At 32.8% G+C, this 15074-nt stretch overlaps 1 protein-coding gene across 5 annotated transcripts in view; it reads right to left on the bottom strand.

The window, feature by feature from the left end:
• The window catches only part of LOC136033247 (vacuolar protein sorting-associated protein 72 homolog), a 52688-nt gene that overhangs the window by 13777 nt on the left and 23837 nt on the right, over nt 1–15074 (bottom strand). For all 5 annotated transcript variants that reach the window (XM_065713967.1, XM_065713971.1, XM_065713966.1 and 2 more), the window contains exons 5-7: nt 7934–8122; nt 4912–5034; nt 2089–2270 (exon numbers count right to left, since the gene is read on the bottom strand). In XM_065713967.1, coding sequence (XP_065570039.1) covers nt 2089–2270; nt 4912–5034; nt 7934–8122 — 494 coding nt within the window. The remainder of the gene's footprint in view (nt 1–2088; nt 2271–4911; nt 5035–7933; nt 8123–15074) is intronic.

A 15074-nucleotide genomic window follows, 5' to 3' on the forward strand; every position in this document is an offset into this window, starting at 1 on the left:
AAAAAAAACTGAAAAAACTAAAAAAAGGCAAAAACTACAAAAAAACTAAAAACTAATAAAAAAAGTAAAAAAGCTAAAAAACTAAAAAAACTAAAAAAACTAAAAAAACTAAAAAAAGGTAAAAAACTAAAAAAAATAAAAAATAAAAAAAAACTAAAAAAAAAGGAAAAAACTGAAAAATAAGCTAACATAAAGGTAAAAACCAATAAAAAACTAAAAAGAAAAAAAGGAAAAAACTAAAAAAAAATTTCATCTAAAAAACTAAAGAAAACTAAAAAAGGTAAAAACTAAAAGAACTAAAAAAGAAAAAAATAAATGACGACACTCAAAGAGAAAGCGACCAGGACAAAAGGAATGTTCGATTAGCAATCAACAAAGCACCGGGACACAGGGAGTATAAATGACGACCAGGACATAAGTAAAAAAAAAAAATTAACAAAACTAAAAAGAAGGTAAAAACTACAAAAAAACTAAAAAGAAAAAAAAACTAAAAACTAATAAAAAAACTAAAAAATCTAAAAATCTAAATAAACTAAAAAAGAAAAAAAAAGGAAAAAAATAAAGGAGAAAAACAAAACTAAAAAACGAATGTATATACAGACCGGTACACCGGGATACAAATGACGACCGGGACACAGGGAATATAAATGACGACCGGGACACAGGGACACAACTACAACGGGGACACCGGGGGAAACAGGGGGATATAAATGACGACCGGGACAAAAAAACTAAAAAGAAAAAAAAACTAAAAACTAATAAAAAAACTAAAAAATCTAAAAATCTAAATAAGCTAAAAAAGAAAAAAAAGGAAAAAAATAAAGGAGAAAAACAAAACTAAAAAACGAATGTATATACAGACCGGGACACCGGGATACAAATGACGACCGGGACACAGGGAATATAAATGACGACCGGGACACAGGGACACAACTACAACGGGGACACCGGGGGAAACAGGGGGATGTAAATGACGACCGGGACACCGGGACAGGGAATGGTCGATTAGCAATCACCATCAACAAAGCTCAAGGGCAGTCATTAGAATCATGAGGTATAGATCTGAATACAGATTGTTTTCCCATGGACCATTATATGTTGCATGTTCAAGAGTCGGTAAACCTGACAATCTATTTATATGCAAAGACAATGGGACAGCAAAGAATGTTGTATATTCGCAAGTTTTACGTAGTTAAAACCATATATATATATATATATATATATATATATATATATATATATATATATATATATATATATATATATATATATATATATATATATATATATATATATATCTATATTCACAGGTGGGACATAGGGACACAACTACAATGGCGCGTAACTATTATGGCGCGTAACGACTTACGCGCGCGGGGGGGCTTGGGGGGGCGCGAAGCGCCCCCACCAACTAGGTGTTGGGGTGGCGCGAAGCGCCACCCCAACAGCTAGTATATATATATATATATATATATATATATATATATATATATATATATATATATATATATATATATATATATTCCATATATATATTCCATATATATATATATATTCCACCTCATAATTGCGTGTGGCTCTCATCTGAAACCCGCTTAATTTTCGTCCGGGTAGGTATGTGGCATCGTGGCGACTTCCTAGAATCAGTGTTCAGCTTCAGTGTTTGTCATTTTATGTTTTTTTGTTGTACTTTTTTGCTTGTTTGCTGTGCATCACCAGGGCCAAATAGGGTCTTCATGTGTGTAAATATATCTATACAAAGAACTCCCTGGACTTGTTGCAAAAAGTAGACATGTAAATGAATATGTGTATGATGTAATTTAATTAGAATGTAACTTAATGTAATTAGATTTGAACAACAATGGTAAGGAATATAAAGAACTTACTAGAATTCTTGCGTAGGTAGACATGTAATTTGATATGGATTATTATGTGAATTAACTAGAACATGGCGTAGCTATAGTGGTAAGAAACACAAACAACTTACTAGAATTCTTGCGTAGGTAGCAATGTAATTGGACATGGATTATTATGTAAATTAACTAGAACATGACGTAGCTATAGTGGTAAGGAATATAAAGAACTTACTGGAATTGTTGCATAAGGTAGACATGTAACTGGATCCCAATATTTTGCTGGCAGTCGAGTAATCGGACAAATATGTCTTCTTGAAGAAGCTGCTTTTGGCTTGCCAAACAATTCATCAAATGTTTCTTTGTCAGAAAATGACACAAATGTCCTGCAGCACTTTTCACCAGTCTCTTCAAAAACTAGAAAGAGATAGAAAGAAAAATTAAACATAAAACAAGAAAAAAAAACCTTAAAAACCCCATAAACACATCGGTGTATGAAAACTCCATAAACGCATCGAAAATTTGTTTTAAGCGTAGCCTAATGTGTTTTAAAACTTGTCTAAAATTTATGTTTTACTGCTGATAACTAAGTGAATGGGGCAGTGTAGATTGATGAACTTGTTTTTTGGAAGTACAGATGTCCCATCTTTATTTAAACTCTTTGCCTCTTTTTATGGCACTTGGTATTTACCAAGTGACCTATAGCGATCGCAAATTCTGTCAGTCTGTCTGTCCCGGTTTTGCTAGTTTGGGCAATTCCAGATAAACTATGACGATGAAATTTGGTAGGCGTATCATGGACCAGACCAGATTAAATTATAAATAGTTGCTTCACCAATTCAACCATCTGAGGGGGAGTGGAGGGACGTTTAGTTCGGAAAAATTAGAAAAATGAGGTATTTTTAACTTACGAACGGGAGATCAGATCTTAATGAAACTTGATATTTAGAAGGATATCGTGTCTCAGAGCTCTTATTTTATATACTGACCGGATTTGGTGATATTGGGGGGAGGGGAGGTGGAGGGGGAAACCTAAAATCCTAGAAAACGCTTAGAGTGGAGGGATCGGGATGAAACTTGGTGGGGAAAATAATCACAAGTCCTAGATACGTGATTGAGATAACTGGAACGGATCCACTCTCTTTGGGGTAGTTGGGGGGAGGGTTAATTCTGAAAAATTAGAAAAAATGAGGTATTTTTAACTTACGAAGGAGTGATCGGATCTTAATACAAATTAATACATATATATATATATATATATATATATATATATATATATATATATATATATATATATATATATATATATATATATATATATATATATATATATATATATATATATATATATATATATATATATATATATATATATATATATATATATATATATATATATACCGGTTTTGAAGAATCCTCACATGACCCTAGTGTTTATCGAAAAGATTCCAATAATCGTCCAATTACTTGTGATAATCGTCATGTCGCCACATATAATCCTAATACGCTTAAAAAATTCCAATGCCAAATAAATCTCGAATATGTTGGAAATATAGGTCCGGTAAAGTATCTATATAAAATACATCAACAAGGAACACGATTGTGCTTCAATAAAGATCGTCGAAAATAAACGGTGCATGGTTTACAATGAAGCAGAAGCCTATGTGGAAAGACGCTGCATTATACGAACTGAAGCATGCTGGCGACTATTTAGTTACAACATCCAAAAAGAGCCATGTCGTTCAACGTTTAAATATTCATTTGCCCGGGAATTGCCTAATGCAAAATATTAGCCAAGCCCAAGAATATTTAGTAGATATTGGACAAAAAGGCTTAATGTTAGAAGCGTATTTTTGACACAAATAGGCGTTAAAACAAATTTCTCTATTATTGGGAATGCCTGAACCCTATAGATGGAATGGAAATACCAGTATATAGGAACAAAGAATCCGTCGATTGCGTGTCATTGGACGAATTCACGACATAAATTTTGTGGCTAATCCCGAGTGCTTCTATTTGCGAGTACTTTTGTATCATGCCGAAGAATGCGAAAAAGTTTTAAAGATCTTAAAACAGTTGACAATATTTTTTATTCCACATATAAAAAAGCATGCCTGGCTCATGGCCTTGAATTCGGCGATAAACAGTGGTTCAGCACCCTAGAAGAATCGGCACTGTCCAAAATACCTTCTGTAATGCGAATACTCTTCACACAGATTCTTGTTTTGGATAATCCTGCAGATCCAAAACCTTTTTGGGAAGGATTGAAAAAATCAGTTGGCAGAGGATTTTATTCGGCATGCAAGACGAAGTAATTCATCTGAAAATCTTGCAGTAAAGCGTGCATATCGCATTACTGCATCCAAGTTAAATACGATGGCAATAAAAGGTCGAACACTTTAGTTTTGGGTGGAACGATATGGCATGGATAACACTGAGACCAACGAAAATGACCAAAATTTAGAATTTCTAAATTCTAGTGAGTCAGCTGTTACTTGAGATAGTACATATCGGCTTCTGCAAGGAAAACAATTTGAAATTTTTGATAATATTTTACATGCTTTCAATGAATCTAATTATGCTGGGAAAAGTGTTTTTTTTATAGATGGACCAGGGGGTATCAGTAAAACATTTGTTTATAAGACCTTGTACCATATTCTGTGTGGAAAAATTATAAAGTACAATGTATGGCTTATACAGAATTTTAATTTAAAATTTCTATCATAACACGGTTGCTGAATTTGAATTTTACGTCAAACAAGTACTAGTAAATATATATATATATATATATATATATATATATATATATATATATATATATATATATATATATATATATATATCATCGAAAGAACTTGACGTTCATTTCTAACATAATTCATAGTACAAAAGACATTTAAAAAAAAACCTGAAGAAATTAAAAAAAAGAAAAAGAACAAAAGAGGTAAATACAACAGAACAAAAGAAGGGCCAAAGATGAGAAGAATAGAAGAGAAACAATTTGAGAAATAAATCTCCAGTGAGTCCATTACCGAAGAAATTAGTTTGCATTACATACCTCCAGGTTCTATTTCTTCGACAAGAGGCATCGTAGAGGATACATACCGGACGTGGGGCCCTACTCTATCCTTCTTTACCATACGGACCTTTTTCTTTTCAAGTTCAAGTTGCTGATACTTTGCTGCAATCAAAAGATGTCAGTGGGTTAAAAAGGGTTCAACTTATTAAGTTTTTATAGTATCCTTTAAGGCATCACCTAAAACAATTAAATGAAAATAATAATTATAAATTATTGTGGCAAAAACCTTGCATGTATTCTTCTTTTTTATTTTCAAAAATCCCACCTCCTCTCCCCTCAGTAACGACAGTACTAAAAAAAGAAGAAAAAACTTTTATTGATAATTAGTAACCAGTCAGGATATGCTTCGAGTCACCATACACCAAATTAATATATCCACAATATGTCAGGTGTGTGTCTGAAACTTTTACAATATGTCAAATGCGTGTACAAAACTTTTTTGATTCAGCTTGCAATTATGAAATATTTATTACTATGGAAAAGTTCACGTATTTATATGAAAGCGGGCCAATCGTTCCTACAAAACTTATTGGGACACTAACTCTATTCAGTAAAGCCACTAAGTCAATAAAAACAAAATACCAGGGTTTAATCAAGAACACCGATTTGGGGGGTTAAATTATATTTATTCCCAGCATAATCGTAGAGAGTAGATCTTATATCACAATTCTAAAAGGGGAAGGACAGAGGCAGGGGCCTGTGAAATGCATTTTATCCTAGGTAAATGATGTCCCAAAACTATAGTTTTGCTCGGATGGGCAACAACTTACTTCGCAATGTTTAAAGCTAAGAAGTTCCAAATTTCTTCTTGAAATTCCTGAAATCTTCTCAGTCGAAGAAGAAGAAATTCAATAGAAGTTCTTCTATAATTTCATTACCACTAAAGAAACTATCACATTCAAAATTAAGGAATCATCAATTAAGTACAAATGAAATCCGAAGACAGCAGTTAAAGTTGTCTAGTAAGGAATATTATGATATTCCTTTCATCTGGCAACAAACTTAAACTCCAAAGGATCGTTTGTAAACGAAAAAACTTTGATGATGGACTGTCGAGGATGATGATGGAATGAGGGGACTTCCACATGAAAGATTTTTCTTTAATTTTTATTTGTTTTGTATTCACACTGGGATGGCCTCTACTTTTTTCTCTGTTCTTTATTCTTTCTAATTTTTGGCTTTTGTTCGCTAGATGTTCCCATTTTTACCTGCAGATGTATTAGTTTTACCTTACATTCTATGTGCTAAAGAACAACAAAGAGAGAAAATTTAATGAAGAACAAACAAACAAGACTGCAGCCAGTAGAGAGAAAAGACAAAAAAAAAGGACGGGGATACTTCACCTGTATGAAAACGAGGCGTCTAAAACACAGAAAAAAACAAAGATAAAAACTAAAATAACCAAAAACAAATAAAACCACCACCAATATTGACAAAATACAATTTTCACAATTAAAATATTAATAAGATACAATTTAGTAAATGGGGTGTATAGAATTCCTTGTTCTTGTGGGAAATTTACGTTGGTAGAACTCACCAGCAATTAGTTGAAAGATTTATGCACGTCGCAACTCAATAGAAAAAAAATCTCCACAACTGAGCAAGCCGACACCTTTGTTTCGTCTTTGGCTGAAAATACCTTCTTTCACCCTGACTATTTTGTACAATTTGATGAGGCCACGGCTATTTAAAATGATAGAGGTTTTTTCAGTGGTTGAGGGAGGCTATCGTGATAAGAAAAAAAAACATGTGTTGGCTAATCTTTCAATAAATAGGGACACAGGATATTGAAATTTTGACCCATTTTATAACACCCTTTAGAAAAAAGATCCAATAGTTAATAGGGGCATTAAGATTTTACAAAATCATCAGGGAACGAGATTACCTACTAAAACAAGGACAATTGCTTAAATGGTAGCAAAGAAAAGAATTATTTCGAAACCAGTAACCAACTTCATTTCCATGTTTATACTTTTTATCCAGTTGTTCTAGTGTTCTCCTCGAAGCAACTCTATTAGCTTCTATGACCTATGTGTAGCAGTTGCTACAATTGTGTTTCATTAATATTGGTGGTGGTTTTACTTGTTTTTAGTTTATTTTAGTTTTAATCTCGTTTTCACAGAGGCGAAATATCCACATCGTTTTAGTTGTTTTTCTTTTCTCTCTACTGGCAGCAGCATCGTTTCGTTTATTTGTTCTTCATTGAGTTTTTTCTCTTTTTGTTTTTCTTTATCATGGCTGGCCAGTTCGGCTTAAGATATTTCCTTCTATGTGGTAAGCTGACACCTCGAGCTCTACTCTCTATTCACTTGAGTTGAAATTTTTTTATAACTAATAAAGTTGTCAAGGAGTGGGACTAACGCCTCTAACCCTTTAAAAGCCGGTATTATTTACACTTAGAATCCGGGTATAGCTTGAAGTATCATGAGAAGTATTACTAAAAAAAAAAAAAAAAAAAAAAAAAAAAAAAAAAAAAAAAAAAAAAAAAAAAAAAAAAAAAAAAAAAAAACATTGCCTCTAATACCGTTTCACAAATAGCAATACGACGTAGGAAATTATCAGGTATGGTTCAGGCGGACTTGTCCTCTCGCCATCGTCCGATCCAATTTTCTTGTTTATTTTCTTTCGTTTTCTTTTGTGTCCTTTGACCTTTTTTTTTTCTTTTTTTCGTTTTGTTTCTTTTGTGCTTTTCTTTCGTTTTTTTTTCTTTCTTATTGTTACTCCACCTTTATGTTTTAATCGATACATTGATAAATATAAATATATAAATAACATGTTAATATAAATACAAAAATAACATAAATAATTCAACAAAATGATGTATCATGATTAAACATAAATATGTGAACAAAATATTATTATAAATATACAAATCAGTATTAAATTACCAAACAAAAGTAGACCTTTTCCGAAAAGTGGAAAAACGTACAGTTTGGCAAAAGAAAAACTTAAATAGTTTTTATGAAAATAAAACTGTTAAATAAATAGTTGCCAATATTACCCAAAGACTTCAAATTTTCTTCCTCGGTAATCTTAGCTTCTTCTAAAAGTTCTTCTTGTGTAGGCATATATTCCTCCCTCCTAATAGGTTGCGAAGATTTCCTTCTCGCCTCTTCAACTTTTCTTTTCTGTAGTCGTTTTACTGTTTCTGCAGATTTTGTGGCTGTTGCTTTCCGGACGGATTTCCTTTCTACAAAATGTATACTTCTTATCAATTTGCCACTAGTTTTAGGGTATTCTAATACTTTGAAATATTTATGACATTTAATACAGACTATCATAATAAGTTGTTTTGTCCGATATTCGTTGGGAGGCGGTACACGAATCAATTAAAAGAAGATGAACAAATCAATGCAAAAAGCCACAAGGTTGAGGCACGAGCATAATTTTATCCTCAGGATGAAGGACATTAAAAATAAAAATTATTTCTTTAAACTGGTTAAGTGGAAACTTACACAACCATATACGTCTTCAAAAACTAGGAAACCCCGGGAATTCAATTTTTTTACGAAAAAAAAATCCACATACAGTAATGTAGTTTTACGCTTAGTGGGCGTAAAGTTTAAAAATAAGGAACATGTGTGAAAAATAAGCCGAAAATAAGTGAGAAAATATATCATAATGGAGCTCTAGAAACTGTAAGTTTCCTGACTGCTCCGAAAAAAGACAAACACTTCCATAAATCTAAGATATGTAGCGAAATGAATATTATTACAACTATTCAAGATTTAACACTTCAGCTTATTACTTAATTGACTTGCCAAAAGAAAAAAAATCTTTTTAGAAAGTAAAAATTAGGTTACCTTTTCAGTTATGTTTATCCCTTTAGTTGACAACTGGCATATCAATAGAATCCTTATTTTCTTCTGATTTTAAAATATCGATTTTACTACTTAATGTTTACATAATCCCACCACCCTACACTTGTTCAATGCCAAGACTAAACATAACAGTTGTACAGCCCAATTGAGTGCTGTATTGCTCAAGGATCAGATGCAGATAAATTGGGTGTTACAACTGTTTGATTGGCTAGTTTGTAAACAAGAAAAGTTTCCGCTTGTTTCTTTTCATGATTAAGTGTAAAACAAAGAAGAAATTTTACGCAACAAAAAAGTATTAATAGTTGTATCCAAAAGAAATTTTTTTTTTTGGTAGAAATATTTTTCTAACAAAAGAAATATAACAGAAACTCCTGATGAATAGATCAGAGATGGAGCCAGGGGGAGGAAACGTTTTCCATTTTGAGGCCTTTGGTAGGTTATTTTAATTTCATTGCATACATTTAAAATCCTTAAATATCCCTTTGTCAACGAATAGGCCCATTCTCGTTTAAAAGAAAGCTTTTGCAAACAACAGATTCAGATATTACAATCGACAGGTGTAAAAATTTGTTATTGATAAAATTCGCCCAGCTATTAAAACAATAGTAAGTAATCATATACTGGACACAACCGCATTCCAGATATGAGTACAATCACTTCGTAAAACTTGCTTTACGGTCATATTTGTGGTTTCCGGTGCTAGAATTTCTTTTACGGTGATACAGGTAAATGACGCAACTACATTTTGAACGATGGTCAAAACAAGTTGAAGACAATACTGACTTCCATTTCTTTGTAACCCATTTTATCGAGCTATGGGCTATTTTTTCTACGGTAATGATTGTATTGGAAGTATCGATACTTTTCAGGACTATCAACCATTCGAAACAAAATCACTGAGCACCAATATTTAAAGTATTATATTGAGCCCATTCAGATAAAACATATTTATACACTGATTTATCCATTATATTTGATTAATTATTAAAAGAGGTACTGTCTGAGAAGCAATTATTTATCCATTATATACTGATTTATCAATTATATTTGATTAAATATTAAAAGAGGTACTTTCTGAGAAGCAATTATTTATCCATTATATATTGATTTATCCATTATACTTTATATGAAGAAAGAAAACAATCAAAAAAGGGGTTTTTAAAGACCAGATGAAAATTCTGAAGAAAACACAGAATGGCATATTATTGCCCAAATGGCTTCATGTTATGGCAGGCCAATGTGGTTTAAGAAATTAATATATTTGATTAAATATTAAAAGAGGTACTGTCTGAGAAGCAATTACTTATCCGTTATATACTGATTTATTTATTATATTTGATTAAATATTAAAAGAGGTACTGTCTGAGAAGCAATTATTTATCCCTTATATACTGATTTATCCATTATATTTGATTAAATATTAAAAGAGGTACTGTCTGAGAAGCAATTATTTATCCCTTATATACTGATTTATCCATTTAATTTGATTAAATATTAAAAGAGGTACTGTCTGAGAAGCAATTATTTATCCCTTATATACTGATTTATCCATTATATTTGATTAAATATTAAAAGAGGTACTGTCTGAGAAGCAATTATTTATCCCTTATATACTGATTTATCCATTTAATTTGATTAAATATTAAAAGAGGTACTGTCTGAGAAGCAATTATAGTTAGTAGAAACTGTGACAAACTTATAACTCTGGAAATACGTGATAATCTTCAAAAGAAAAAAAATGTTACTTTACATTAAACCGCATTATTCATTATAAGTAGAGTTTAGTTTTTGATTCTCTTTCTGTTGGCATACAATTTTTTGGAAGAAATGATAATCTCGTTTTTGTAATATTTAGGCCCTCTGTTCGCCTCATCGACCCCTCACCCGTTAAAGAGAAAATTTATTCATAAATATCATGTATTAATAAATAAATAAAATATAAATATATATCCAGTAAATGTTACTTTTGATAAATGTTACTGTCTGTCTATCTGTCAAAGAATGATTGTCAGTCGTTTCTATAATAATGTGCCGTGTTTTAATCCCGTCTTTCGGAATCATTTTTCTCCTAGACACTAATCCATCAAAAGCACATCAACTGGATATCCATCAAAAGTAAAACCAAATCGATCTTTGTTTTAGGCACTGAGTATTAGATGTAATGAGTGCTTCTTGGTAAGGAATATCTCTAGAACCCAGGATAATCCTAACTGCCCTGTTTTGCACTGACTCTAGGTCGTACTCTATATTTGGCTGTTTTTAAAGGAAAATTTCAGTTAACAGCTGTTTTCCTTTTTCTCATGCTGCTAAAAATTTAGAAATTATGATTACCAAGCCCTTTTGGTCCCAAGGGCGTTGAGGAGGAGTGGTACGCTTGAGGGTAAAACCAAATCGATCCAGTAAATAACACGACCCATAAAAAAAACAAGATTCGGTTTCACCATAGTCCGTTTTATACAGCTGTAGAAACAGATAAGATATACATTCGGTAATTATTCGGTTTAAAAATATTACTAGATTCCCACCGGTTATGTTTTGAATCAAAACAATAATGGCTAAACTGAACAGGAAGCCTACTTGGAAGCATAATTTTACCATCAGGGCGATGTTATAGAAGTCAGTAACAGCAACAACTTGCCACTCCCGTTCAACAGTCAGCACTCTAACATTGAAAATGAGAATAAGGAGCCTTACAACCCCTAAAGGAAATTTGCTCTTTTCAAAAGACCTAAGAGAATAGGTGCTAGCACTCTAATCACAGTTTCGCTGAAGAAACTGAAAGAATCCCTGGGTAAAACTAGGTACTTTATAGAGCATATTATAATTTAAATATCAACTTTAAAAAAAAATCAGCTTCACTTCTTTCGACTGAAATATTCTTCTTTTCAGGAACTCTTGGTCCTCTCAAAGTTAACGATATTTGAAGACCTTAATCAAGGTCAAAAGAGTTTGAAGAACAGGATGACAAGCAGAATATAAATATATACGAATAGTAGCAAAAATTCCTATAGCCTCTACTGAAAACTTTAGAAACATATCTAAAACCACACAAGCTAAACCACTCTTCATGACCCCACCTTCGGGCACGCACAATGAAAAATGTTTTTAGCGCATCATGATGAGAAACTATTGCTCTGACAGTCTGGTAACTTCCCGAACAGCGCGCTATGAATGTGTATCATGTCTAGAGAAACTTTTCGCTAACGTTCGTATATACATTTATAATGTGATGATAAGTTTCAAACTAACTACTACTACTACTACTACTAATAACTCACTGCAGCACCAAGCCGCCTGAGGCCAACACAGCTACGCACGCTCCTCCTCCAACCTAATCTATTTAAAGCCTCCCTCTTTACACCCTCCCAGGAAGTTCCCATTTCCTTTAAATCCTTATTTATGACATCCTCCCAACCCAGACAAGGACGACCTGCTTTCCGTGTAGCCCCAGACGGTTGGCCAAAAAGGACAATCTTCGGTAATCTGTCATCCTTCATCCGTAGAACGTGGCCTAGCCATCTCAACCTTTCTTTCATTATAGCCCCAGAAAGCGGGATTGAACCACACTTTTCGTACAACCTACTGTTTGAAATACGGTCAGTCAGCCGGGTACCCAGAACAATCCGTAGGCAATTTCTCTGGAAAACATCTAGTAAATTTTCATCTGCTTTTCGGAGTGTCCATGCTTCAGAGCCATATTTGACCACTGTCATCACTGTAGCTTCCAATATTCTAATCTTGGTTTGTAGGCTTATCTTTCTATTCTTCCAAACTTTTTTTAACTGTGAAAAAACACCCTGAGCTTTAGCTATTCTACTTTTAACATCTTCACTGCTCCCACCATCTTTACTAATAATACTACCAAGGTAACTGAAGCTCCCAACCTGATCAATCTTTTCGTTACCTAAGGTCACCTGTTCATCTTCACTTATTCCTAACCTTAGTGACTTAGTCTTCTTAACATTAATTTTCAAGCCTATTTTAGCACCCTGAACTCGTAAAACCTCTAAAAATTCATTCATTTTGCTCACACTTTCATCTAATATGCTTAAATCATCAGCATAATCTAAGTCCAGGAGCGTTCTTCCTCCCCATTTGATTCCATGGTCTCCAATTGCCTTTCCTGTGCTCCTTAAGACGAAGTCCATCAAAATGATCCATATAAAGGGGGATAGAACACAACCCTGCTTAACTCCTGATTTAATACAAAACCAGTTGCTAACCTCATTTCCTACCTTAACCGCAGCAGTATTATTCTCGTACATAGCGCAAATCACTTTAATGTATTTTTCTGGTATACCATATAACGATAAGACCTTTGTTAACGCTGTTCTATCAACAGAATCGAAAGCTTGCTCAGAATCGATAAAACTAAGGACCAAAGGTGTTTGACAACGAAGGGACTTCTCAATTATTAACCTAAGAGTGAAAACATGGTCGACACATCCTCTACCTTTTCTAAAACCGCATTGTTCTTCCCTTAAAACTTTGTCTACAGCATGTCTCAGTCTAAAAAGTATCATATTACTCAGTAATTTGCTACCTACAGAGACCAGACTAATGCCTCGATAATTCCGACATTCACTCTTGTCACCTTTCTTATACAGTGGTTTAATTAAAGTTTTCCTAAAATCATTGGGTACTTCCCCTTTTTCAAAAATCATGTTCATAATCTTCAGTAGCTTATTCCTAACCTCAGAGCCACCATATTTAAGGAACTCATTAATCATACTATCAGCACCTGGGGCCTTATTATTTTTTAATCCTTCTAGTACTGTCGCTAATTCTTCCTCACTAAACAAATCTTCCTTCACATCCAAGGTATCACAAACTTTTTCATTTTCATGAAAAAGTAAGATTTCAATATTAAATGCCACTACGATCACAGTGATCAAGCACAGCTCTGAAACATGGACAATTGATAAAATGGAGGAAGTTATGTTGAATCTTTTCCAGAAGAATTTTCTAAGACAGTTTTAGGCATCCGTTTGAATCACCGTATATCACACAATCGGTTGTACGAAAAACGTATTTCAACCCACTTTTCAAAACTATAATGAGAAAAGATTAAGATGGTTAGGCACAATCGAAGAATGATATTTTTGCAAAAAGCGTGGTTTTCGGGAATCTATCTAGGGCCCAACCAAAAGAAGAGTGCCCTTGACTGGGATGGGGATGCCATAAGAAAAAATCGAAAGAAAGAGATTCTTGGGAAGAAGTAGCAGGCGAGGCTCTCGACACATGAGGAGCAGAGTTGGCCTTATGCCCATTTATGCTCATTGCTTATAGTAGTAGCAGTTGGCTAGGTAAAAATCTATTTAAATTGACGAGGAAGAAATCGGTAACTTGCTATCAATAATCCTTAAGCTAAAGATTGATTTATCCTACGTTCTTGATTTATTTCTGGTCTTTAGAAAGATAAAACAAGGTTACCTTTGGATGTCTCCTCTTTAAAAAGATAAAAGAAAGTCTTGATGTTTAGTTTATTTCTGCTATTTAGAAAGATAAAACAAAGTCTTGTATTCGATTTATCTCTACCAATTAAAAAGATAAAAAATACATTCAATTTACTCTACTCTTAAAAAGAAAAAACCGTACGTTCGATTCATCTCTGTTCTTTAGAAAGATAAATGAAAACTTTTCTTTCGATCTATATCTGATCTTTAGAAGATAAAAATAACTTTCGATTTATTATACTCTTAAAAGGATAAAAAAGCTTACGGTTGGATTTATCTCTGGTCTTTAGAAAGATAAAAAGAAAATCTTACATTCGGTTTATTCTTGCTTTTCAGAAAAAAATTACGTTTAGTTTATTTCAGCTATTTAGAAAGATAAAACCAGATCTTATGTTCGATTTATCTCTGCTATTCAGAAAAATATAAAAAATTACGTTCGACCTTTTCTATTCTTAAAAAAAAAAAAGAAAACCTTAGGTTTGATTCATCTCTGTTCTTAAGAAAGACAAAAGAAATTTTTAAATTCGATTTATCTCTGCTCTTTAGAAGATGAAAGAAATTGCTTTCGGTTTACTCAACTCCTAAGAAAAAAAAAACTTAGGCTCGATTTAGAAAGGTCGAGGAGATCGCTTGATCTCCTATTTAGAAATAAAAAAAAAAACAAAATCTTACACCCAATTTATCTCATCCTTACAAATAAATACGTCCGATTCATCTCTCCTTTTCAGAAAGAAAAAAAAAACAAGCGAAACTATAAGAGAGTATAGTAGATAAGATAATATAATATCGTAAGTAATATGAGAGAAAGTAATAGTAATAAGAGAGTATAGTATAGTGTTCGGGTAAAAGTCTTAGGTTTCCTTGT

This window comes from Artemia franciscana, chromosome 11 (genome assembly GCF_032884065.1).
Source record: "Artemia franciscana chromosome 11, ASM3288406v1, whole genome shotgun sequence".
NCBI classification, from domain to species: Eukaryota; Metazoa; Arthropoda; class Branchiopoda; order Anostraca; family Artemiidae; genus Artemia; species Artemia franciscana.